Source organism: Anas platyrhynchos, chromosome 1 (genome assembly GCF_047663525.1).
Source record: "Anas platyrhynchos isolate ZD024472 breed Pekin duck chromosome 1, IASCAAS_PekinDuck_T2T, whole genome shotgun sequence".
NCBI classification, from domain to species: domain Eukaryota; kingdom Metazoa; phylum Chordata; class Aves; order Anseriformes; family Anatidae; genus Anas; species Anas platyrhynchos.
Window position 1 is genome coordinate 184255816 of NC_092587.1, and position 27396 is coordinate 184283211.

The 27396-nt window shown below is 41.1% G+C and overlaps 1 protein-coding gene across 13 annotated transcripts in view; it reads right to left on the reverse strand.

Annotated features, from left to right (window-relative positions):
• FRY (FRY microtubule binding protein) overlaps positions 1–27396 on the reverse strand; it is a 234580-nt gene that overhangs the window by 148867 nt on the left and 58317 nt on the right. The window contains exon 1 of one of the 13 annotated variants that reach the window (XM_072032627.1): positions 13105–13910. The exons of 10 other annotated variants lie outside the window; for them this stretch is intronic. In XM_072032627.1, the coding sequence (XP_071888728.1) occupies positions 13105–13174 (70 nt within the window). In that variant the 5' untranslated portion in view covers positions 13175–13910. Of the gene's footprint in view, positions 1–13104; positions 13911–27396 lie in introns of those variants that run through there. 2 more of the 13 variants (XM_072032634.1, XM_072032629.1) reach the window with 2 other exon arrangements.

The following is a 27396-nucleotide window of genomic DNA, read 5'->3' on the forward strand; positions in this document are numbered from 1 at the left end:
CTATATGGTGAACTAGTAATAATGATATTAATATTAGGCAGAAAGTCATTCTAAGTATCGATTAATTTCATAAGAAATTAAATTTACACAAATCTCTGCCTTGCCAGTAGTGTGATGCTTCCATTTTTCTCCTTGAAGGAGTACTGTTTGTTCTCAAAGAAATGCAAGAAAACCCTTGCTTGTAATTGCCATTCTCAGCAGCCCTGCTGTAGCTGACAGAGGTCTGGATTTCCTACTTTGGGCTAAACACAGCTGGGAATTTGCACAGGTGCAGCCAGACATGTCCATGTGTCTTCTCTCACCAGAGACAATTAAGACAGTCAATGCTTCTCCTTCCAGTGGAGAGTTGGCCCTTGCAGTACAGTTTAGAAATGTAGACATCCTCTCCTTTTTCTTTGCTGATATTTATATATTCTAATTTAGGAATTAACATCAATGTCATGAACATACTATTTACCTTCCAAATCCCTAATGCAGCTATAAAATATAACAAAGCCCAGAGTCCATTCCTGCAGTACCCCACTGCTCACCTCATCCTACTGTAACAAGGAGCCACCAGGAACCACAATTCATTAACAGTGCCTCATGCCGGCTTTTAACACATTGCTTATAAAACGATAATGCTTGAAATTATGATGAGTGACAGTCAAATATTCACTGATACCTGAATACACGGCCTGCTTTCTTCATTCATTGACAAGGCTACCAACAGCCCCTACACCTGTCCCCTTGCCCATCCTCACTAACAGATCCCAGGACAGACGAGCTTTTTCTATTAGCTTACACACTACCTATTATACTGGAGATGAAACGTGTATTAGGAGGTTATCTGCTGCTGCATTACAAGTAATAATAAATGGAAAAGTAATCTGGTCAGAGTATTTCTTTCTAAACCTATGTTTAGGTAATGCAGCGTCTTGCATTACCTCATGGGACTCATTGGCTTTCAGAAGTCAAAGTGGTAAGTGAGGCAATATAGTACATGTATGATTAATCTGATACCAAATTAACCAGTTGTCGACCCAGTTAACACACAAGTCACCTACTGTTCTCCACGCCTGGTAACATTTAACACTTTCTGCCACCGGCCCTACACCCTGACCCGAGGCGAGGTGTGCAGGGTGCTGGGGGAATGTCCCCAGGCAGGAGCAGGCCGCACGCCAGGACTCCCGTGCTGCATTCTGCACCTGCGAGGGGACTTCTCCGTCTATCACCTCCCACATCTCCAGGCTGCTGTCTTCTTAACTCCAGCTCTCACTGCTGTGTCTTCCCCACTTCAGGCTCACCATCCCCGTCCTAGGCTCCAGTTCCCTGTTCCCCTCACCCAGCCACACGCACTCACCTTCTCTTTGAGCCCTCCCATCCCTCCTCCGCTCCTCACCCTCTTCATCCTTTCACCCTCTTCCAGTTCCCCCTTGGCCCTGCCTCCTACCAGCCACTCTTCACTTCCACTCCCTCTCCACAAAGTCTCAGTTCCTCCCTTCCCAATTCCTCCTCCATGACAACTCTCTTGCCTCTTTTCCCTTCACTCCTGCTGGCTCTCCTTCCTGGGCTTTTCACCCAAATTCACTTTCCCCTCTGCACGTGGTTTCTTTTTACATTCACCTTACCAGGCCAGTTGGCTGCACAGCTCCTGTCCCACATCCTTCCCCAAGATCCTCTTCAAGAGAATTTTTAACATGAACCAACTATGGCATTTTTTTTTATTTTCACATTCTCAGGAAGGGCTGAACCACTTCTGTAGAAAACTCCAAAATTCACCTTCTGGGACATTCAGAAGTGATTTAGAAATGTTTTAACCCAAAATGCTGAGCACATGAAAACTTATGGAAACAGAAAATGGGTTTTTGGTAAAAAAAAAAAAAAAAAAAAGGCAAAGTAATATGCACAGATATTTACACATGAAGAGTGAAGACATTAACAAACATTCTCTTTTTTTTACTATCATCACATTAAATTCCAACCTGTCTATATTAACATTTTTTTTTTAATGTTCATTAAAATAACAATCCAATGATCCCAGTCATTTTACTTGCTGGGTAAATCTCCAGTTTCCTGTAGCACCCAGTACTACCTCCCCTGCACCCTTCTGCTTGAAAATGACAGACAAATGAGTAAAATAATTGCACTTTTAAATTTCATTTCCCTTGAAAATATTTCCATCTTCTATTTTATGACATACATACTAAAGACTCACAATGGAGAAGCTTAGACTTCATTTACTACAAACCCAACTGATTCTGTGTTTCAAAAGCAATACTTTCAAGCTTTTGATCCCCATTCTTGATCACGCACTCATCCCAGTAAAGAATACATACATTGCTCTGCCACATCTTCCTTCCTATGAGTAACAGAACCAAAATCAAAATAACTGAGTAGCACTGGTTCTGATGGCACACAGATCATGCAGATAAAGGGTGTGCTGAAGTTATATGTTTCAGACATATTCCTTCCAAGTAAAAGAATTATAGCTAAGTAATTTTCTCCCCATTTAAAGCATCGGTAGCAGGAAATATGCACCCTGTGGAATTTAAAATAATCCAAGGACATTTCCATTTTAAAATTACTACTTACTGCCAATTAAAAATCTCATTACAAGTAATAACTAGTTGAGTCATGATTCACAGTGTGTTGTTTGCCTACCAACAATCTGGAGGAAGGATGGTTCTTGCAGTAAAGGAACAGAAGACAGAGTTTTATTTCCAGTTCTAACACAGGTTTCACGTGTAATCTTGTGTTTTTTGGTTAATTTCTCTGTCTCAATTTGCCTTGCAATAGCAATAAAGGAATAATACCTCTGTCTTGTGTATGCATGTAATAATGCTGAAAGTAATAATGCTAAAAAGAATTAAAGTCTGTAAAGCTTCTACATGGGAAACACTGAATGAATATTATTATAACGTGCATTACTGCAAGGTATTTGCAGCAGTTTCCCTGCATTTAAGCTAAGGAATGACAATTTTTCACCCTGTGAATGGATTTTAAAATCAGCAATACTGCGAGTTTTGTGTGCATTCCTTACAAAGGTGTGACTGCAGCTTGTCTCACAGCTGGGGCATTTGCAAAGACTTTCACAGCATGGGTTTTCTTATGCCAAAGAAGATGAGAAGCTTGTGCTGCCATTTTTCTTCAGGTGGACTTCTTTCTTCACTACCTAACAGCCTTATTTTACATATTCTGTAGAAACTGAGGTATCTTTACTCTTCCCTGATTTTATTCTGAATTTCATCAACATGTTCAAAAAAGGCAGGCAGACTGAATAAGCAGTAGAAAGGAAGTGAAAAATTATTCCAGTTATAAGGGGATAAATTGCAAAATCTAATGTCAAGTAGCTTAGACTACTTTCAACCTGTGACATTTCTGCAATCCTCATAGACTAAAACTGATTCTGAAAATATACAACAATGTATTATTGCGAATATATGCAGGAGCCTACTCAACAAACTGCTCAGGAAAGAACTTTGGCTAGAAATCTATACTGATAATCTTCTGTGTAAAAAGGCAAATTGATCCAGACTTTTAAAGACATTCATAAATAACAATCAGAAATGCAGTAAGAAAGATAATTATGTATGGTTCTCCTCAAGAGATCTTACTTTAGGGAATCAATATCAAAACAAACAAAGAGATAAATGGACGTCCTTTGAAGTTTAACTTACTCCACATATAAACTGAGACTCTTCAAAGACACAGAGACATAGAAGAGTTAGATATCCAGAGATTAGGAAAACATGTTAGTATAATTGTCATCATTTATAGGAGAATTCCGGCAAAACAATACCTTTGGCAGACTTCTGTGCTGAGCCAGGCACTACTGGTTACTTAAGAACTCAAGGGGATATTTATGAGTCTTTCTAAGTCAAGACTTTCAAAATAAAACCAAAACCATCTGTAACTTGATGATTATAAATAAAGCCAAAAGCAATAACAATCAAGATGTTACATTCTTTTGATCAATCCTTGTCTAACACTACCGCATCTAACACCCTCATATTTTAACGACACAGCAATCATGTTTTCCAGCTCCCTTACCAACTAGCAAAGACCACAGTCACCTCTCTGCTTGTACGTGTTAGTGTTGCATTTAATGATAGCAAATTTCTGAAAATGTAGAACAAATTCAGGATAAAGATCGGATGGTGTTTCTCTCAAAAGGGTCCATGTCTGAAACTTCGGCTAAGGCTGCAACCACATAATTAAGTTCCTTATCAGGGATACATTCCCCAGGAGACAAGGGATGTGTGTCACTACAGCAATCCCACAGGATTTACAAAGCAACACTCAGATTTCTCTTCAAACTAGTGGCCTGAAAAGCACCCCAAAATCTCCCTGCAGAGCTGTGGAAAAGCTGACTCTCCCAGGTGGCCCTGTAGCTGCACCAATGGCCTTGTTATCTGTGCACTAACGTCAGCGTTGGTGGTGGTCTCGCTATATTTGTGATCTCTGTGCCTCACGCAGAGGAAGAAGCAAGCAGCACTCAACAGCTTAGTGATGCCACTGCTACTAGCAGAAAGCAAACCACAAAGCCCTTGTTTTTCTGATGTGTTTTCATTCAGCCACTTGCTTCAGCAGGCTCTGCTGTCTTCTGTCAATAGAAAAGTTTTGAATATCACCGTAATTTGAAATATACAGAAGACCGTATTTATGAAATTGCCAGCCTTCTCAGTCGTTCCTGAAAGGAGCCCGTAGTCCTGAGCCCTGGACTTGCACAAGCCCTGCCTTTCCCCATATCACAAGTGCCATATCATGGGCTCTCCAGCACCTGGCCAGCATGGGCCTTCACTTTGCTGGTGAAGACAGAGGTAAAGAAGGCACTGAACACCTCAGCATCTGCTGTCAGTACATCTCTTGCCCCATTCTGTGATGGGGCCACATTTTCCTTGTTCAGCCTTTTGACACAAATGAATCAAGAAAGTCTTTATTAGAATCACAGAATCATTAAGGTTGGAAAAGCCCTCCAAGATCATCTGGTCCAACCATCCCCCTACCACCACTGTCACCCGCTAACCCATGTCCCCAAGCACCACGTCCAACCTCTCCTTGAACACCCCCAGGGACGGTGACTCCACCACCTCCCTGAGCAACCCGTCCCAGTGCCTGACTGCTCTTTCTGAGCAGAAATGTCTCCTCATTGCCAACCTGAACCTCCCCTGGCACAACTTGAGGCCATTCCCTCTGGTCCTATCACTGGTTATCTGTGAGAAGAGGCCGACCCCCAGCTCCCCACACCTTCCTTTCAGGTAGCTGTAGAGCACTTCTTGCTGCCCTTGATATTCCTTCCAATTCTCACCTCCAGTTGAGCTTTAAGTTTCTAAGCACCATTCCTGCGTGCCTGGGCAATGTGTATGAATTCCTTCTTTGTGGCCAATCCCTGCTTCCACCGCCAATATACTGCCTTTTTTTTGCATTGGAGCTCAGCCATGAAGTACCTGATAAACCAAGCCAGTCTCCTCATACATCTGCTTGTTTCTCTGAGGATTGAGTTGTCCCACTCTTGCACTTGGAAGATGCTGTCCTCAAAAACCTGCCAGTTTTCCTGAGCTTCTTTGGCCTTCAGAGCTGCATGGGACCTGACTGAAATCTACTCTCAAGTCTATAGTCTATATTCTGTCACCTTTTTTCTTCACTTTCCTCAGGATCCTGAACTCCAGTCAGTTCTTCCTTGTTAGTGGACAGCAGATCCAGCCACACTTCACCCCCAGTTGGTCCAACCTGTATCAAGAAGTTTTTCCCAACACCTCTGAAGAACCTACTTCCCTGTTTGTGTCCCACAAAGTTTTACTTTCATGAGATGCCATGTGAAACAGTGTCTGCAATCCACTGACTTCCTCTAGTTGTTTAAAAAAGGTTTTGCCCATTTCCTCACCCTCATCAGGTGGCCTGTAACAGGTTCCCACCATCGCATCACCCTTGCAGTCCTCCCTTCTGATCCTGACCCACAAACTCTCAAACACTGCCATCCCACAGAAAAACTCCATACTTATGAGGAGCTTCTTCCATTAAGATGGCAGCCCCTATCATCTTCCCGCAGGTGTTTCCTGAAGAGCCTATATCCATCCCTCACAGCACTCAGATGTGTGATATGTTAACCTGCTCCTCCTGCTTGTTTTCCAGAGTGCATGTATTTGTGTACGTATACTTGAGGTGGGTGTTCCTTCATCCTGTTTTACGATTCCTGAGGTCTCTCTTGTTCCCGTTGCCCTGCACCCTTTGCTTCCCACTGACTGAACTGTGGTTTGTAATCTCCCTCCTCTGTCATTCCGAGATTCAGGCTCTCAGGGGGCTGACGAGCCTGTTGGCAGATGTCTCGCACTGCTTTGTCATACTATTGAACAGCTTTCTACTTACATCCTTTAAAAATATAAGCATTATAAGAACTGGCAATATCTGGCTCCAAGAGCTGTTGTGAAGTTTGAACATAATACTTTGTATTCCTTTTAGCAATAGACAGAGGATTGGATGATTGAGATGAAAGTATATTAAAGGAGAAGGGATTTTCTTTCTATGGACAATTGATTCAGGTAACTGCAGTGAATGAAAAATCACCTACTCACAAATAATTCTGCTACCTACCTCTGAAATTAGTCTGCAGCCCTAATTTATCACCAAAACAACAATAGCAACAACTTCACTGCTGATGCTTTGAAGTGGAGGAGAGAGGGATGCAAAAGGTAGACTGGTCTAGAGAAGGAACTAGCTCTGATGTTCAGAAGTAGGCACAGACAGAGGAGTTAATGTAAATATGTTTTACCAGCTCAGCTGATCTAATGGCAGGAAATCTGCCAAAACTGCCTCCTGCTCCTAGCCATGTATTCACGCCCCCTTCCTCAAGCTGACACCAGCATCTACACCATTTTAGGCAGCTCTAAGGCCAGTTAGGGTGGAAGAGAAGGGGTGGGAGCATGGGGACAGGGGCAAGAGGCTGGGGTGGGACTGATCCTTCCAGGCACAGCTTCTGCAAATCCACACCTGCCAGGTAGGGCTACCAATTCTGATGCACAAGAGCACCTACTAGTCACTTTCAAAGCTCAGAAATGAATAAAGAAAATAAACCTGGACAACCACGAGCAGTCATAATTCTGGAGGTACAGACTTTTTCCTACTACTCACAATGTAAATATATAGACGAATGATTAAAGTATTAATGAAATGAGTGGATCAGATATGACTGAGATGCAAGGGGAATGTTAAATAGCATTTCAGTTTATGCTAATGAAAACATCCCCCACTACCATACAATGGACACTTTTGTGTGCTTTATACACCTACAGTAACCTGCATATCATCACTTCCCTTCAGATACCAAAACTTATTCAGTGTGATTTTATATGCATAAGGAAAACCACAAGGTATGTTCTTTCCCTGGTGCTTCTCAGTGGTAGCTAGCTGGACTGGAAAAACAAAAACAAAACAAAACAAACAAACAAAAACAATCTGCTGGTAGTTTGATAAACCTACATTAGTGCAACATCAGATAACACAAATTAATCACTCGAAGTGGATGCTAATAGTATAACAGAACTGTTTTGTTTTTACCACAAATAAAACTATTAGAACTTTATTGGAATATCTCCCAGTGATTATCTATGCCCTGTTTATGTCCAGTTTCCAGATTATTTTATATTTTGAGATGAGGACTGCCCTTTAGCCACAAAAATTTGCACTAAGATTTCACTGAGTCTACTTATAGATGCTTACAACAATAATCCAGACTTCCTAAAGGCAAGTGAACTCACTCTGTAAATAAACTGAATTTTGCAATAGAGCATTTCTGATTCTCGCATCCTTTTCTTCTCCTAATATGGTAGAAACAATTCTGGAAGGTCCTGAAGAGAATAGCAAACATCAAAATAAACACAAATCTTTTTTTAAGAGTTCTCAAGTCCCCAAAGTCATAAAACTTCCATTTTTCCCTACTTCTCGGAGGAACCACGTCAAAACGCAGGTTCTAAAATGGGCAACAACCAGAAGACAAACAGCCCAAACAAACACTCTGTTTTAATACCTTTTCCTGTAGCTCTATAGGGAGAGGATCAGATCTGAAGATAAGCTTGAAGTTGTACTGGGACAGGACAGTGAGCACTATTAAGCACGTCACTTCTCTGCTGACAATCGCTGACTACTTGAAGCTGAAGAATAGACTAAGCTCCCTAATTCCAGGCTCAGTGCACAGAGCAATCAGCTCCCTTTATTTAGCAAGAAACCTTGAACTAACAGCGCCCATTGTCCAAGGCAGAGTCAGGTGCCAAGGCTGGAGCAGATGCTAACCTTCATCCTAGGGCTCTCTAAAGGCAAGGCTGTGGAAGTGGCCTGCGTCGTGCAGGTGTGTTGGAGTGAGACCTCAGAAGCAAGCAAGAGGAGAAAGAAGGTCTAAGCACGGCCCCTGTCTGGGCTGCAGTATCCCAATTGGCATCAGCCTGCCCTCCTGCTTACCACAGCCGCACATCCCGGCCCCTTCCCAAACCCCTGGTCACCCACCTTCTTCAGGTTTGTGCTTCAGGTGAGCACAAATGCCTCCCTTACAAGGTGAGTTTGCTCCTTGAGTCAGCTCCTTGGGGCGTGCAAGAGGAAGTGCCATAGCAAGAGGGATGGCAGCGAAGAAGGATTTGTGCTTTTTGTTCAGCAGATGTGCAGACGTACGTTTGCTTAAGCAGGCAGCAAGTAACATGAAGCAGCCTCTTCCCTAGGTTGTCTCTGGTGTGTTTAGCACTTCCAGCTCCAGGCAGCTCAGCGTTTGCCTGCAGATACCTGACCCCCCACAGAACGGCTGCTCTCATCACCCTGCACGATAACATCTTACTAAAATACCAGAATCACAGTGCACCACAGCATTTACACAGAGGGCAGAGCTTTACCTAAGCAGCTGCCCGCTGCCCTCCTTTCTCCCTTGCTCATGGACACCGCACTTCGTGCACATTGTCCGTAAAAATGGAGAATTTTGTGGCTAAATGTTTTATTTCCATTTAATAAAGGACTAAGCTTATGCTCATCTGACAAAACAACTTGTGTGGACATGAGCACTGCGATCACCTTGGTTTGTGACCAGCCACTGGTCCTCCTGGGGCTGTTCCTGGATAGCTGATACCTGTGTGCCCCTAGGATTAAGCTGTCTCTGAAGCTACCAAGTGCCGCTGTGGTAGGGACTGGGCACACGGGGGCACAAAGAGGTGGGTGGATAGGAGGAGGATGGAGCAACGGGCTTTGTGGTGTGAGGATTTTGATTTGGAAGTGTGGCTGCTGGAAGTATAGGCCATATGAAACAGACCTGAAGTCCTAATACTGAAAAAGGTCTTATTTGTAACTTGAATTACATGCAAGGCCACTGAAAAAAAACCAAACATCTTAACATTCAAAGGTAGATAATTCCAAATCGCTGAGAAACAAGTGTTGTCATCCTCAGAAATATCACCCCGAAGATAACCCCGTTCGAGGAGAAGCAGCAAATAAAATTAAAATGTTCCCTATGCAACATGTGCCCTCTCGTCTCATTATACAACAAGTCACCTTTACATCTATCTCTGGGAACTGGGAGACAATGCAATGCAATTGCTGCCAGCCCACGTAGCAGCTGACTTGTGAGAGCACAAGTGAGCCATCTACCTGTATGATCTCGGGTATTCCACAGCGTGCTTTCCTCCAAGAAAGGAACAATAAACTTAATTGCAGGTCTAATCTAGAAACTGCAAAAAAAATTGAGTTTATTATAGAATTTCCTACAGTTTATCCTGATGCTACTCCAGTTTATTGTAGCTTTACTTTTAAACTTCTGTTCTTGAGATGTAGGGTTCTTTGGAAATTATGAATTTGAAAAATGCATTCCCAAATTAAATTCAGATTAAATAAAACCAGATGGATCATTCAAAAAGTAAACACAGTCTAAGGGAAGAGCAGATTTGAATGCCGAAGTTTTGTTCTTCGACTAAATTACAAATCTTTTTTTTTTTCTTTTTTTTTTTCCAAAACCTATTTTATGATATTTCCGTAACAGACATCTAAGATGACTTTTAATTGCCCCAGTTCTGGTGAGCCCTATATTATTCCTGTCACCTTACTAACCTTGGGTGCACCGAAGTGAGTGCAGCTCACCTGGAGTGCACATGGCCATTTTAACAGTATTTTCAAAAAGAAATAATATAAATGATTAATGCATTTGTTGACTAAAACAGTGTTGATCAAAAACACTTGCATTTTTAAGAAAACCTCAGACCACAATTGGCATCGGTTTAAAAAAGAAAAAAAAAAAAAAAGATTATTCTTATTTTCCAGCCAGGGACTCCCCATTCTGATCCCATCTCCAACACATTACAGGAGTATTTTCCAGACCTGCATGACGTGCACAGTATCTTATTGACATGTGCAGAGCAAGAGTCTGTTTTGAGAGCTGCACGCAGGAGTGTTTTGAGGTCTCTCAGTTTGGTGGGATGATTCAAAGGCCAGACTATGACTCTGCTTTTTTGTCCCCTAGGGAGAAGAGTGGCTGCTTACTGAGATCACTACTCACTGCATCATCCAGATGACAATAGTTAACAGGTACCTAAAACGAACCAACTCCTGTGCACATCAATTAGCTGTCTCCTTAGCTGGTTGATGAACGTGACAAACAAAGAAGCATCCTAGGTGAACACCTCAGCAAGTGCTCTGTGGCAATGAACCGAAATCCTGCCCTGTAGGACAAGAATGCTACTTTTCAGAAAACCGTAGAGAGGAAAATCAGAGGAAACTGTCAACCCAGATGTAGTATCTGAGTACATTTCGTGGTATAGAATGGGTGCGGCTGGGCATCGATCAGAAAATATTACTGCTCTGTATACATTAAAACATGAATGAACAGAAAGGACTGGTTTCAGCTGGACTATAAAGCCTGGGAAGGATAAAAAATACTTAGAGCCTCGGTAGTAAGGTGCTAATTTACAAAAACATACATGGATTTCAGCAAGATGTATACTGTACCACCAATATTTTTTTTTCTTTTTTTCTTTTTTTTTTAACAGTAGGTTAGACCTCTTCCTATTAGGTAAATGCCCCAGCATAATTTATGGCTTACTTCTGCTCTTGGGTATGCAGACACAGCACCTATTCTCTGCAAAACATGTTCCTGTGCATGCATGTGCAGGCTTCGCAGCCGTTTCTCAAGCAAGGGAAGTGTTTTCTTCTGCTCCACCCATCACAGAACAGAGCTGAAGAAAGCCCTAGGTCTTTTGAACTCCCTACCGTCTTCTTATCAAATTGTTTGTTTTTCAGCTAGAAAGGATATGTACAGATTTATGAACACAGCCTTCCAGACTGAAAGCAGCAAAAAAAAAAAAAAATTGGCAACAAGTTTAAGTCAATCTGGATTAATTTATTATATTTCCTCTTACTGTTTATTCAAATACAGTAGAAAGCATGTTTATCAGCTAAAGGTGTGTCAGAAATACCAATTGCTCATATAACATTTCCATCTTGCTAAAACAGAATGTCATTTAAGGACTTCTTATTTCAGACTAGAAACATCTTTACTGTCTTGCAATATTTTCTATATACTTCAGTGTAGAGGAAAAAAATATATTAATTAAAATGTTATACTTCTTTCCATGATATTTTTTATATTCTTATGTGCTGGTTTTACTCAGTCTTGAAGTTACAGCAATATGTTGTAAAAATAATGCCAGAACTGATTTGATTCCTGCACCATGCAAGTGACTTGTTTGTCTTCTGTCATAAACTGGGAGTAGCTTGTTATAATAGATGTGTTGTCACAATACACACTTAGGTTTTCATTAATTAAGATTAGTCCAAAAAGGTGAATAAATCACAGAACTCCCTTCCAATTCTGACTTGAATTATGCACAAAATGTTTTAGAAGTAGGGCAGATAAGCAATGCTGTTTAGGTAATAGCATTATTCCCTGGTGGCTTCACACTTGTGGTAGAAAAACAGATTCAAACAAGCACTACGGTGTTACTGAGGTTACAAATGACCTGGAAAAATACAGTTTCTATGGATATCATGTAATGAAGACAAGCCTAGGATGACACACATCTAATAGTTATTTTTATTTCTTTGCAGGTATTCAGATACATGCCTTGCATGAAGCAGATACTGCATTTTTTTATAACACAGGATTTTAAAATACTAGTCTCTTATGCAGAAGTTATTAAATTATAGATAGTGGGATGATCAGAACCTTACTGCATACGTAACCAAGTTGGATTTTTCCAGAGACATTGTCTTCTATCTTTGTCTTCTATCTTTGTAAAACAGTTAATTATGGAGATCTAGCACTGTTAATGCAAGCTCAGATGGAAAAGGAATATACTGTTCGTGTATCTTAAGTTAAAAAGCAAATTTCTGGCAGAGTTATCCCAAGGCTTTACCTGATCTGACTGTATCTGTAAGCACTAAATTTTATTCAGCAATCTTTATTATATAATATAGCTAAAAATCAGAAGAGTGATTGATTTAAACAGCAACAGACATCAGGAACAGCAATACTGAAAAGAGCAAGGAAGCCCAAAATGCCATTTGTTTACATTCTGTATAACCCAGCCTGGATTAGATAAACAGATGGGTTCTTTCTGGATGGAAATATTGCATAAGATTCTGAAATTAAGCATAGAGGGTGGGAAGAGCAGCTATAAGTAACCCATGTTTGGCTTTTGATCACATTAATACAATGACTTTCAGACCTGAAGTAAACCATCATATTTTTGTCCTTGGTGCACGATTAATAAAAAGCAACTTCTGAGCAATGCCACGCCCTTGTGATTAAGCAGCATTTTCAAAAATATTTAGATAAAGCCTGGACAAATCAAATAAACATGTAGGCAGGAAATGCTGTTTGGAATGCACTCCCTGCAATGTACTATCAGAGAGAGCCAGAAAGCAGCCTAACTTCAGAATTCAATCAAGCAAAATCTAGTATAATCTCATTACAGTCTTTGCAGTTAATGAAACCTATTGAAATCTCTGACACTGATTTTTTAGAGCTGACAAAAGCAAAAAAAAAAAAATTTGGTTTATATAACACAAACATACAAAATTATTAAGATCTCATCCCTTAGGTTATCCTAGCTATTTCCCAAGCAATGCGTAATATGAAAAGATTACTCTTCTGCTACTCACTATTGCTCCAGGATTTCAGTAAATATTTGATACTGATTTCAAAGAAGCCTGAATCCTGCTGGCTAGCCATGTCTGCTGCATACAAAGAGGCTTCTATAATTCTGAGCAGCTGAAGTGGCAGGTACTATGTATGTAGATGTGACTGTCACCAGTTAGTGATGTAAACGAGGGGTCAGAGGAGGAAATGAAGTCTCCGCAGATCCACTTCTTCCGTTCATGGTAGGTAAGCTCATTTGAAAAAAAAAAAAAAAAAGCTCAACAACAACAAAAACACACCATGAGGTTCTGTCCTTTGCTGTTCCTTCGGGGCTTGTAGTGAATTGTATCTGCGGAGGATTTTATTCCCCCGCCCCCTCAATGTGGGTTTTCATTTATTCCACTCCTCAACTGGGCAAATCTCTCCCGGTCGGTTAAGGCATGTGCAGGACCCCAGCACTTGTTCCATAAGCACAGCGAGAGTGTCTTCTTGAAGGGTGCCTGAGCTGTGCTTTGAATAACGTGCAGTCTGCCTGTCTGAAGCTTTTTTCCATCAGAAGCTGACAGCCTGCGTGTCTGCACCTCCTCTCGCAAACACAGGATCAGCTCGAAGCCCCTCTGAACGCGTCTCTTCCACAGCTGTAGGAATCTCACACGGACTGTTTCGCTTTAGGGAGAAAAAACAACAACACCACAACCTCTAATGAATATCCTCCGCATGCTCTGGTCAGCTGCTCTCCTTCCGCCCGCTTCCAAGAGGAGCACGCTGAACTGTACACAACTGCATCACGCTGCGGTAAAGCAGCGCTGCGCCCATAGATCTGATTGCAGTGACGTTAAAAAAAAAAAAAAAAGGCAATCCGTCAGCCCAGTTGCACAAGAGAAGCACTTCCAGAGCACTAAACCCAAGGCGTTTAGGCTGCCTGGTTCTGCTTTTCTTTCCTGGTGACAGAAAAACATGTCATTTTTTCTCGACTTTTTCTTTTTTTTTTTTTTTTAAACAAAAGATGAGAGACAGCAAGCTGAATGTGTGATGGCAAATAAAAGAGGCAGCTCCCTGCTCACTATTCATCTCCAAAAGAGCCACAGACAATTCTCAGTTTGATGTCATTTTTATCTTGAATAATGTTTATTTTTTTTAAAGAAAGGAGGGCAAGCTGAATTAATATAAGAAAATGAGGCAGAGGCAATTCACTGCTTCTTAATCTCTCTGTGTTTCCTACAAAATATTTAATTGCTATTCCCACATTCTTAAGGTTTTATTTTTAATAATCACAACACACAACCATGCACATCTTAATGACAATAAAGAAAAATAAGAAGCATCTCTTTCCCATTTTTTTTTTCATATATTCTTGGTATCATCCTTCAAGACACTATTTTCTGGGAGTAACAGCACTTCTTTTCTCACTTGTGGAATAAATTTCCTGCATCATCTCAGAATTAGAGCATCTGAGCCAAAATGTAGCTTGTCTGCTGCTGATTCTTCAAAAAACTTTGCCAGTGGTTATATTTACACGTTATTTTTAGTTCAGCATGCACAATATTTGATCTCTGGATTGAAAGCTGAGGCGCACAAGGGTCACCGAGTCCAAGTTCTTGTGGTTCTCACTGAAAATATGTTAAATGGCTCTTGTAAACACAACACATCTGGAGATAAGGTTTTGTGTCCCCAGTAAAGGCAGCCTGTTGTGGGAGCTCACTTTATAAACCTTCTTTCAATTCTTAGTCTTAAGGTTACTCAAAACCAGTTTACTCCCCTTCTTGAACACAGATAATCAGAAATGTTCAGGGAGTTCACGTGTGATTGCAGCAGCTATCAAAGAGATCTGATCAGCTCTTCCTCCCTATACTGGTAAAAATGTCATCCCCTTTCTGTCTCTCTGGGCCCTCAATTTCTTTTTCTGAGAGCCCTGTCGTAGCTCCCCACACCCTGTATTGCATTGATTCCTGTGTTTGAGTGTTTAGGCAAAGATTTCCTTTGTGGTGCCACATGAAAAGCATTTCTAAAGATCTCTGATACATTGATTTTATCTCATTTTTTTTCCTGAAAATAAAGATCCAAGTTCAATTTGCAAATATTTATCTTTACAAAATCCCTATTGCATTTTTTTCTGTTTCCATTTAAATTCACAACCTTAGTTATAATCCCACCAAGTTTTGTTTCAAAGCCTTAAACATGGCTGAGGTCAAGTGGTCCTTCTGTTGGTCTGGATCATTTTTTCCTCACAAATTCTCTGGTTTATATTTACCAGGCAGAATCTGTCTTCTGCTAGATTCAATAAAAAAATATGACCTGATCAGCAACTTCATAGGGTTGCTCTTCTATTATTATGAAGGGGAAGCTATGTGATTTTTAAAGAAGAATATGAAGGTTTTCTGTTCTGCTTTCACCTCATAATTGATATATATATATATTTATTTTTTTTTGGTATTATGCCTCCTACTGTTCCTGTAGTTAAGGCCTGGTTCTTATTGAAAACAAAGGCAAGGCATTCTCTCTTAGGTAGTGGTTGCATCTTCTTCTCATCCTCACTGAATATTAGACCCTTAAAAATCTGTGCTCTGGTCTAAAAATTTTAAATGGCCAAGGACACTCAACCATTTGCTTTTATTTCCTTCGCACATCCTTACTCTGCTGAACTTTTGATAGTGCTCACCATAGTTCTACACTCCGACATCCAAGCTCCTAACGTCTTCACTAATGATGGAAAGGTGACACATCCAATACACTCTGCAGTCCTTTTCCAGAAGAACAGTGGAGCATTGAATGAAATGACTGGGAGATCAATTTAAAACAGACAAAATAAAGTGTTTCTTTCTTCAGGAAGTTGTGAGCTTCTAGAGCTTGCTGCCATCGGAGGTCACAGAGGGAGAAAGCACCAGCGGTTTCAAAATCTCATAAAAAACAGAAATTCAGGTCTATGAAGAACCAGGCAGGTATGTACTTCCCTGCGACACCTCTAATACAACAAAGGGATGTGCTGGGGAGCATGGAGGGAAGGGCTGCATGAACTGACTACGTTCATGTGTGCTCTTCCCAAATAGCATCATCTTCTTCAGCTCCCATTGGGAGGGGATTACCAGGTGAGATGGGTGACTGGTCGGACGCACTGGGATGCTTGCACCATCTCTTGGCTTTAAATCATCCAGTGCTGAAGCACACGGGCTGTCCCATCCAAAGTCGGGTTTGACATCTGTAAGCACAATTTGTGTCTGGGACCTTAAGGTGTCACCCAATGCCTACTGGCATGTCCCTGTGTAGTAATATTAAAAAGGATACCTATATTCAGTCTTGAAACAGCAGCATTATCCCCTAGCACCTTTTTACTGACTTCTTCCGAAGTGATTTTGAGACAAATTCCATTTCATGTATAATAATCTTCTTTTAACATCATATCACCACATTAACACACAGAGTCTCACTGAGTTCACTCTATAATATTCTTTCTGAATAATACATTTCCTCTCAAAATGCACTATTGCAGGGAAGTATTTAACAACTTAATGGATGTCTTGAGACAAAGCATATTAAAGAGAAATGCCACCACTCTTAGATTGTGCATTTTTGGCCTTGTCTGTAAGAGTTCATACCGAATGCACGTGTACAGAGGTACAGCCTAAATAACTGCTTTCAGTCCCACAGAGCAATGCTTACAACTCATCAGTCTGATGATCTTCATGAGGCAAAATTGCCCCCCTGGTAATGGTTTTGGTCACATCTTGGAAACACTCCCAAAACAGGTGTAACACAGAGAAATGGCAGAAACGGCACCGTTCCAATGCAATGCTCGAAACTTCTTCGAGGGAGGCTGACAAGACTAACAAGTTTTGAAGTTATACAGCTTCTACTTTAATTCGTGTTGACTTTATGATATTCAGAATTCAATTACGTACTTCAGCTTGTAGAGAACAGTCTGGCATAAGTGTACAAAATCTGTCAGTGTAATAGGCTTTCTAATACCGAATACTAGAGTTTTACGTATTTGATTTATGATACGGCTACATGGGAGTTTGTAAGTTAATGATAATATAACGTTTTTTTGCACCTAGATAACATATCAAAGATCTAAAATATAAAGCCTACCATGATGAAGCACCTGCTGATTACCAAGATAGCAGAAGCATTACTTCAATTACAAACATTTCTACGCAACTCAAACTTTGCTCTTGTGACTGACATGCAGTCCACCTTCTCTTGCCTCATCTGCCTTCTGAGATCAGAGGTAGGACATATCCAGGAGTCACAGATTCCTGCATTATATCCTTCTGTGGCAGAACAAAGTCTATGAAATTTCCATGCCTCAGCTTTAGAAAAAACAGGTTGGGATAAGCTGCGTGTCACCAGAGTCAGAAGTGTTTCTGTGACCAGCACCCTGCATGAAAAGCTATTTTCACTGCAAAACATCTGAGAAATAGCCTTCCAAAACCTTCACTCAAGCAAAGAAAAGAAAATAACAAGAATACATAGTGCTGGAGGTGCTCACAATATCTATCTTGAGGCATCCAATTTAGATGCCAACATTGGGAGGTGAGTGCCTTCAGCATGAGTCAAGCATTCCCAAGAGTTCCAGTACAGAGCACAATCACTTTCCCAAACAGCCCATTTCTCTTCACTATCTACACATGATACTTAGGGTAGCTACTTTGGTAAATCGGGCACTTTATTTAGATTCTCAGTATTTGGCGGTATAGGTACCCATTTTGTTCACATTTTTTGTGACCACTATTTATACCAGCAATACAACAGGCACTTTAGTCCTCTATGTTCTGAGCACCACATGCAGGCATCCTTAAAAAAGCATTTGGCAAGATAAATACTGCACAGTCCTTGCACAAGTTTTCAGAGCTCATTTTGGTTTGGTATGAAAAGATCTGTTTGGCTTTTGCAATCTGAACTCTTCAAAATCTCAGGCTAAATGCAAAGAGTTGCTGAAGCCTTTAAGGCTTTTCTTCTAGTTGCAGAATCAAAGTGGATCACCGGGTTCCTTACTTGCTGCAAACAGAATGAGTCTTTAACCTTACATAGCAAGTACTTATATTTTTCATTTGTAAGGATGTTTGTTCAAACTCCATCAATAAAACACAGTGATCTAATCCAAAAAAACGCATAAGCAAAAGACTTTTTTTTTTTTTTTTTGGCCTAGTTTGTGCTTAATGCCTTGCTTCTCTCTTTGCTAGGTGTCAGTCAATCCACTCCTGCTCAGCTCCCCACAGCTTCAAGGCAGTGATGTAGACACAGATCCCAAAGCCAACGCTAGCTTTACTGAACTACTGGAAGTTTTAACACTCTTTTTGATTTTCTACAGCTTCTCCAACTCATACAGCGTTTCCTCCTTAATTTGGGTCAAAAGCTTTGTCCTTCTAGCCTTGAGTTATACCTATGCCTCTGATTTCCATGAAATTAGCTTGGATTTACATTGGTATAGCTTGTATAAAAGTTTGGCTTTCTGTAGTTTTTTTTAGCAAAGAACTACAGTAAGGACTGCATATTAGCATCCCTGTGGTTTTGCCATGGTCTAGTTCTTCTGCACAATATAAAGCAAATAATGATTCCCAGACCCACAGGGTTCCAGTACAGAACACACATAACAGATAAAACCAAAAAGGATCCGTTATATTATCATATCCTGGGTTATATTGCATTGCATTCATGATTTCACATTCCTTTCTTTTATAAACTACTTGGAACCTCTCTACAAAAGACTGCACTGGCATTCAGATGCATGCTGGTCATAATGGGATGGCATTCAGGTGCCTAAATATAGGCATCTAGTGCCATTTTAGATACCCTGAGGCATGTGAGCAATTCACTGAGACTGGCAAATGTAAGACTTACATTAAGTCCACAGCCTTGGGAAGCAGTAGTTGGAGGCTTTCTGCTGGACACCTACATTTAGGTGCCATTTTTACACTTTAGTATTGTAAATTAAAGTATAAATGTACACTTTACATTTTTTACATTTAAGTACCTGATTTCCTCCCACTGGTTTCGGAAGGAGAGTAAAAAAAAAAAAAACACACAAAAAATTAATGTCTTTGTATTAATTGTAAACTGATAAGCCCACATGTGAGCCAGAAATAAAAAATGAAATAATATTTTTACATGTACTCAGAAAAAGACAACAACATTTATATGTAGTGAGTTTTTTTTTCTTCAACTTGGCATTTGTTGAGTTTATGAACTTTTTTTCCTTCCATTAAAATATTTGGAAGGTTTGTTTTTCTCTCTACAACTTGCATAACATGATACATTTCAAGCTAAACATTAACAAGCAGCTTGTACACATGTTTTGCTAATATCCTCTGTTAAAATGAAAACCGAAATCGTTACCTAAATCAACTGAACTCTAAGCACCTAAAGTGTCACACAATTTAGTGTAAAACAATTTAGGGTCCAAATTAAAAGTACAGATCGACAAGAAAGCACTGCACAAAGTAAGATTTCATTAAGCAAACCCGATTTAACGTGAAAAGCTATAAATAAAGCATTAGAAATCCTCCTTAGTTTTATGTATCAATATTTTTTTTGCTGCACCATTTTGTTTTGCCTTCTGTTTGTAACTGACTGTTAACATATTGCCACCTAGTGATGGAAAGCAAAACAAGCAGAAGCAGGACAGTAAATAACAATGCATAGGGAATGCATATTTACATGGCAAACTGTGTCGGAATGGAGGATAGGAGCAAAGAAACTACAAGTCTGTATTTCTGGAAAAAAAGGATAGAAGGCAGTCTGGATAAAATCACATAAAATAATTTGTATTATTCATGTATCATCCTGCTCCCATCCTCAGTTTGTTCAGAGGATTCATGAGAGCAATTGTATGGATCAGAAGCAGTTTGTGACAGGCTGGTACCTGGAAATAACATATCATAACCACCTACTAAGGATTTCACGGAGGATTAACTAGTTAATGCTGGAATTATGCCTTCCAGACTCACAGTACTGTTATCCTTCCCTTGATTTGTTTTGGAGCTGTCACACTGGGATGTTCTCTTAGGACTCTGCAGGCTCTTCATTCGCCCAGACCTCCCATACATGTGCTAACACCACACAGCCCTGTGAGCCAGTTTAAAATCTTCACAATTATCACTGGGGCGTGGACTCAGGCAACACAGACACAAGAAATCCTGCTGCGTAGGTCAAAATGCTGCCTGCATCCTCCAAGCACAGCCTACAGGGATCAGCAGGCATGAAGAACAGTCTGAGCAGTATTTGCTCCCTTCTCTTCACCTTGCAGTCTCCAGGCACCTTCCCTGAACAAGCTGATTTCTGTTATTATAATCCTTTAAACTAATTTCCTTCTCTATTTTGTTACAAGTCCTTATCTATATTGTAGGTAAAATTATGTAACTTACTCCCCAAACGTCCCAGCATGATGTAATTTTGCAGAACTTCTTGAAAGCAGGAAATTTCCAAACAACCCTTGGCAGCGCCTCTAACTTTGGGTGCCTGTTTCAGAGACAAGATTAGTGACAGAACCCCAACCACCCACTCAAAGCTTAATTTCCATGAGGTAATTTACGCCTAAAAGATTTGCACTAGGTCACGGATCTTGGAAAAAGAGAAGCCAGGAGCGGTGGCTGTCACTCTTTTCCTCTTGGTATGAAATTTCATTACACAATGCATAGACCCAACCCCAAAATAGTCAAAAACTGAGGGTGATACTCAGGGCCTCTTCCACTTCCCTTCCACAACGTAGCTTTATCTCTTACACCATCCTCACAGCAAGCCCTGCAAGAAGAGAGATAAGTACAAGGCAGGAAGGGGAAGGGTTGGAGCACGCTGATCACTAGATATTGCGAGTTTCTATAGGGTCTCTAGGGATGTCTAACAATTACTGCATGCTATTACAGCTGAGATCATCAGACTTCTCAGCTTCTCCTCTCTTATCCCCATTCCAGCGCTGCCCATTAACCTGCATTCCCTGAGGTTCGGGCCTGGATTCCTCCTCCTCTCCCTGGACCTGATGACGGGGACACACCATGTCCCCTCCTCCCCAGTGTGGGCAGGAGGCAGACAGCTGGGAACCTGCTTTAGGAAAAGCTCCTGACCTTACAATCATAGAATAGAATCACAGAATCATTAGGGTTGGAAAAGCCCTCCAAGACCATCTGGTCCAACCATCCCCTACCACCAATGTCGCCCACCAAACCACGTCCCCAAGCACCACGTCCAACCTCTCCTTGAACACCCCCAGGGACGGTGACTCCACCACCTCCCTGGGCAACCCGTCCCAGTGCCTGACTGCTCTTTCTGAGCAGAAATGTCTCCTCATTGCCAACCTGAACCTCCCCTGGCACAGCTTGAGGCCATTCCTTCCAGTCCTATCACCAGTTACCAGTGAGCAGAGGCCGACCCCCAGCAACCCAAACCTTCCTTTCAGGCAGTTGCAGAGAGCAATGAGGTCTCCCCTGAGCCTCCTCTTCTCCAGAATGAACACTCCCTGTTCCCTCAGCTGCTCCTCACAGGACTTGTGCTCCAGGTCCTTCACCAGAGAAGTGCTGGAGATGCTGCCAAGGAGCAGAGGGAGCGGACAAGGAGCCACTTGCACCTATCCACAGAGGCACAACTGATCCCACAACCAAAGCGTCCCTGCCCAAACGTGAACCACATCACACCCTTTTGTTTTCCTGAATTTGTCTCCCCTGCAGAATGAAATGCTCAACATTCTCTGCAAGATAGCTCCCATACCATGCTGCATTTGTATGATGTTTCCATTGAACATCTAATTAGGGGCAGGAATTTTCAGTGCTCCAATTTGCTCTCAAATACCAGTCCACGGCTCAGCAGACAATTCTTCCTACCTCTATGCACTTCTTGTAATGTGATTTTTAACATAAATGTTTTCCAGAATCCCAAATACATTTGCAGACAGGTCTTCTTTCTCTTAATTCTACCACAGCAGTTCCTAAAGCTCTCTCCGATTTAAAGTAAGATGTTCTTGTGATAAGCTACTTGCTTACTTGTTCTTTTTTTAAACTTTCCTTTCCGTTCTCTAGTTTTGTCTTTAATTATTAACACTTCTTCCTTTCTGACTGACCTATTTGGACACTCACACCTCACCATCTTCATTACTGTGCACGAAGATATCCTCCCAATTACGTCCCTTTGCTCCACCAGTAACATCAACCTTAGAAACTGATTTTTTACTTTCTTCGTAAAATGAGAATAAACCTTTTGGAAGAGTTTCAGCCAACTTCCCTATATTACAGATCACGGTAAGGTGGACAGGGGGTCAGCCTGTGGTACATTTGCTGCCTCTTCCACCTTCCTATCAGGTGTCATGCGCTGCCTGCTATCAAAGAGGCTGCCAGACCAGTCGGGCTCAGGTCTGGGGCAGCACAAGCACTCCCTGTAGCATAAACACCTCCACCCCGTATGGGTTTTATCTATAAAACATTCACTCTGAATTATTCAAAAAAACGCTATCTCTCACAACACCTGCAAAGGAATTAGCGAGCTAAAGCAGGGAAACCGAGCTCGCGTCAGGATTAGCTGACTTCAGATAACTATCGACAGTTTTTGCTGCTCTTTCAAATGATCCAGCAGTGTCAAATTGTATGTATCACGGCATCAGCTTTCCGCACTTCTCTCGCACATATTGCCACATACCGTTTCAAACAAGACTGCTCATCCTTCGGAAGAGGAATCACGCCTTTGCTACAAGTGAACTGCTTGGCAGGCAGGAGCCTTGGTTTGTTACGGGACAAGCAGCTTTTTTCTCATTTTACTCAGAAATGCTACCAAAGATTCAAAGTTCAGATTCAGGTAGCTCAGGCGAGCACTACCTCTAGCTGGAGCAGTGACCTGATTACTCAGCTAGATAACATCTATAACTTTTTAAACTTCTTTTTTGTTTCAAGGTAGGATGAAGAAATGCTTCAGAAAATCAGGATTACCTAAGAAGTCATGCCAAGTGGTTGACCAAGAAATTCTTCTTCTTCCCCTGACTGCAGTTTATAAACACGGTGTGCACACAGACACTTCTTAGCTCACCTGACACCTTTAATAGCAAGTTGTCAATCGCCTTCATCCTTTTGAGAATACTGCATATCCAAGTAAACACAGCTAGCTATCTGCAAAAATCGTCATGACTCCAATCACCAATAGTCTCACAGCAACTCTATGAATGACTGTGGTGAGGTAGTGTCAAGAAAAGTCAGGCCATCAGATTTCACAGTGAACTTTCTGTGTCTGGTGCCTGTTATCCCCTCCAGTCCTTGCTCGTTACGTGCAGACAACCCTGGGGTTACAGCTTCTGCCATTGCGCTCTCCTGTTGCTACTCAAAATTGTTTTCTCAATTCTTAGAAGTGATGCCAGGAAAACACCCCAATCCCAAGCAGTTGTTGAAGGGAAAGGTTTAGGGAGTTTTGAAATCCCCTTGGGTATAAACCTCCTGGGCAAGCAAGCAGCAGTGAGACAGGAGGAAAGGGGTTTGTTATGTAATGCTTGCACAACTGCAGGCTTCGAGGCTTGATAGATAGGAGCTAAAACTCTGCTTAAAAAAAAAAAAAAAAGCAAAACAAAACAAAACTCACTGGTCTTACATAAGAACACTTGTTCTGACTTGCAAAATATTTTCATGATGTTTTTAAAGAGTAAGAAGAAAACTTTTTTTTCTATAAGCATGTAGCACATGCTGTTTCACCTGCACAGTAACCTGTGGGAGGAGAGAACTCAATTACAGACAAAGTTTTTCTTTGCTGTATTTTTTTCCCCCTCAACATAATAAGTTTTAACAGATGAGCATGTGTAAGGGCTATCTTGTGCTGTGGTGAAGGTTTTACAATAGCAGTGTTCCCACCTGGACCCAGGCCATAGTTATAGAGCTCCAGCAACCTTTGACTTGCTTCTTCTCTAGAGAAGCACCCTTTTCTTCTCAGAGGTAAGGTTAAACACATGCAGCCTTCATAATTGGGTCCTTTATATCCTTCAGAGTCTGTCCCTTCTCACTAACCTAGAAAATAATGTCTGTGGCTTCTGACACAGCTGCCTGCTTACTGTAGAAAAAGGCAAATGATGTATACTACCAGCGTAAGAGGATAATGTTACTCTAAACTTCTCTCATGCTAGATTTGAATGGAAATTGCAATTCAGTGAAAAAATGTACAAAACAAAACTTTAAATCTGTTTCCTATTTTACTGAGAAAACAACATTATTTTAGGCTTAGTACCCAGGGAAGAATGCACACAAAGATGTCACACTTAAAACTAAATGTTTTCCTAGCAAAGACAGTGGTAATTACAGTTCCTTTAACTACACTTAAAATGATTAATGATACTGAGTCACCACTGGCTCGGTTTTCACAGGTATTCAGCTCCTGAAATTTCTAACAGTTGCTTTGTAGATTATTAAGTGCCTAGTCTGGCTAAGGATCGAACTCCTAATAGCTGTTTGTCTACTGCATCATTAAAGGCTTTGAAAATCTAAACCCATGTTTTTAAAGTTATTAAAATGAGCTCTCATCCTCCTCCGTGCTTTTTATTTCAATAGATTCAATGAGGAAAATGGGCTTCTTCCTCTTCACCTCTGGATTGGCTTCTGAGCTGTGAAATGAAATCCCAGGTAAAGGGCATATAACTGGAAACAATCCACTGACACGGGATGCTTATTTCAGTATTTGAATAAGATGTGTAAATCTGTAGAACATGAAATGACGTGTAAGTCTTTATCGGTTAAATTTCCTAACAGCCTAGTTCAGTAGAGAACATCGATCCTAAAAAACAGCCAGGATCCACCTGCTCCGAGGCTTCTCATGGAATCTGGGGGGGCACAGAGTCCTTGGGGCCATGGTGTGGGGAGCTGTGCTCCTGGGTGTGGAATTGGAGCTCACGCTGGAGTAGCGGTGCTCAGTGACACGGTATCCTGCCACCTCACACAGGTCACTGATGCACGAACCTTACCTGAACTCTCTCACAGATCTAGGGAGGTCATCACTAGCTCCTGACTAATTCAGTGAACTGCAAGCATAGCATCAGTACAGCCAGCATCCAAAGCTGAAACTTCCCCAAGAACGTGAGAATATTTCTTCCTATTCCAGTAACATCAAAGATCTGACTTAGGGTGTGTTGTCATGTTTGACTTAAACCAGTCTACAACTGTGCTACTGATGGAAAAGGTGTGAAGTCCTTCCATCTTCTTCCTTCCCCCCACATTTCCATCAGGTCTCTTAGGCTGGCACTATTCTGGAGCAGGAATTTGACCTAGTGTTTGTGTATTTTGGGAAATATGGTAGGGGCTTCAGTTGACCAATGAAGCAATGAATCTCATCATAGAGACGTACCATCGTTATTATTAACACAAAGGAGGCTGCATAGAGGTATAGATGTTTAGGTGGGGAAAGAAGTGAAGGAAACCATTTTTTTTTTTAAAGTGGAAAAAAAGAAACAACAAAGGTACACTTTCATAGGTATTACATAGTCAAATAGCTCTCCCAACAGTGCTAATTTGTGTTTCCAACCACCTACAACAGGCACTGTGTTTTGTTGAAGAACATTCTTCCAAGCTACCCCTCTGGCTGAGCCATTGCTAAACTTTGGCTGCTCCAGGAACAGGCGCATTCTAGGACCTAATTGCAGGCAGCACTGCCAAACAATGAGCTTAAAGGTTTTAAGAGCCACAACAGACCTCTATAATCAGTCAGATCTCCTGCATAGGTTAGACCAGAGAATTTATTTACTTCTGGTCCACTTACAGTAAATTCAGAGTTGCCAGACAAAACAGAAACACCCTTCCGGCAGCTCAGAGCTATTATAAGTACACTAGATCCAAATTAAACCATTCACAAATGCTAACATAGACTAGAGCTGACTCCACCTATAAGATGCAAACATAACATCTCACATGCACATACATATATATGCAATACTCTCTAATAATTCTCAATAACATACAGTCACATCAAAATATTTACACTAAGATATCCATCTATGTGGACAACTGGCTGTACACTATTATTAACGAGCAACTACCACAACTCATATTTGTTTCTGTGAGGTTTTGTCAGCAGATTACGGTATTAAACTGATACAGAATCCCATGTTACCTACTCTACATAAGACAAAAACAGATTGCAAACGATGTAAAGAGAAAAACAAACAAGTTTTACTAACCAAATACATACAGAATCTTAAAGCAAAATCCACTCTATAGTTCTAGGGTATGGGTATATAAAAGTAAATTTACATGTATTTGGTGAAGCTTTCTGCCATGGGATAAACACTGGTGGTAAAATAGCCCACACAGACTTGCTGTGCCAGCAAGGCAGAATCTACCTAATGAAACACTTAAGTGAGGAAAGTCAGCTCCAGAGAATAAGGGAGCCGAAATATCCTCTGTTATCAGTTCTTCAGTGTAGCTGTTCCCATGGACACATAGCTGACAATCTGTACCTCAAGTGAATCTGAGCTGCTGAATAGATGAAGATACCGTGACCTTTGAAAATAAATTTAAAAAAAAAGGAACCATGAATTAAATACCTCAGATAGGATTCACTTATTGATATGTATGTTTATACACAGTTTTCCCTTTTAATATGTTTCTTTGGGGATATGGAAAGGAACATCCATGCAGCATCCTCTTCAAATTCATCTTAAAACAAATATTGAACAAATCAATGGTTGTTAAAAAGAAGCGTGCTCATAATATATTGCATGAAATGAATATGCATTCAGCACCTGATGCTCAGAAATAGCACTGAGCATGCCATGGAATATTAATTTGAACTCAAAATATTGTAATGAACATAACTGTCATTCATATTGTACACACAACTAATTATAATCCCTCTTCACAGTAGTTTGTTTACATCGAGATCATCCACAAAAAATCTGAGTGAAATCTTATTCTGCTCTTCACAAAACAATAGAACCTTCAAACAAAAAAAATCTTCAGCTCTTTGAAAGGTCATTCTAGACCACGACATTTGAGTATCTTCTGACACTCAGGGGCAATCTTCACAACAAGGACATACTGTACTGCTGTACATATTGCAAGTCTTTTCCCCCTGTACTCGGCTCTGGTGAGGCCGCACCTCGAGTACTGTCTTCAGTTTTGGGCTACAAGAAGGACATCGAGGTGCTTGAGCAGGTCCAGAGAAGGGTGACGAAGCTGGTGAGGGGCCTGGAGAACAAGTCCTACGAGGAGCGGCTGAGGGAGCTGGGCTTGTTCAGCCTGGAGAAGAGGAGGCTCAGGGGCGACCTTATCGCTCTCTACAGATACCTCAAAGGAGGCTGTAGTGAGGTGGGGGTTGGCCTGTTCTCCCACGTGCCTGGTGACAGGACGAGGGGGAATGGGCTTAAGTTGCGC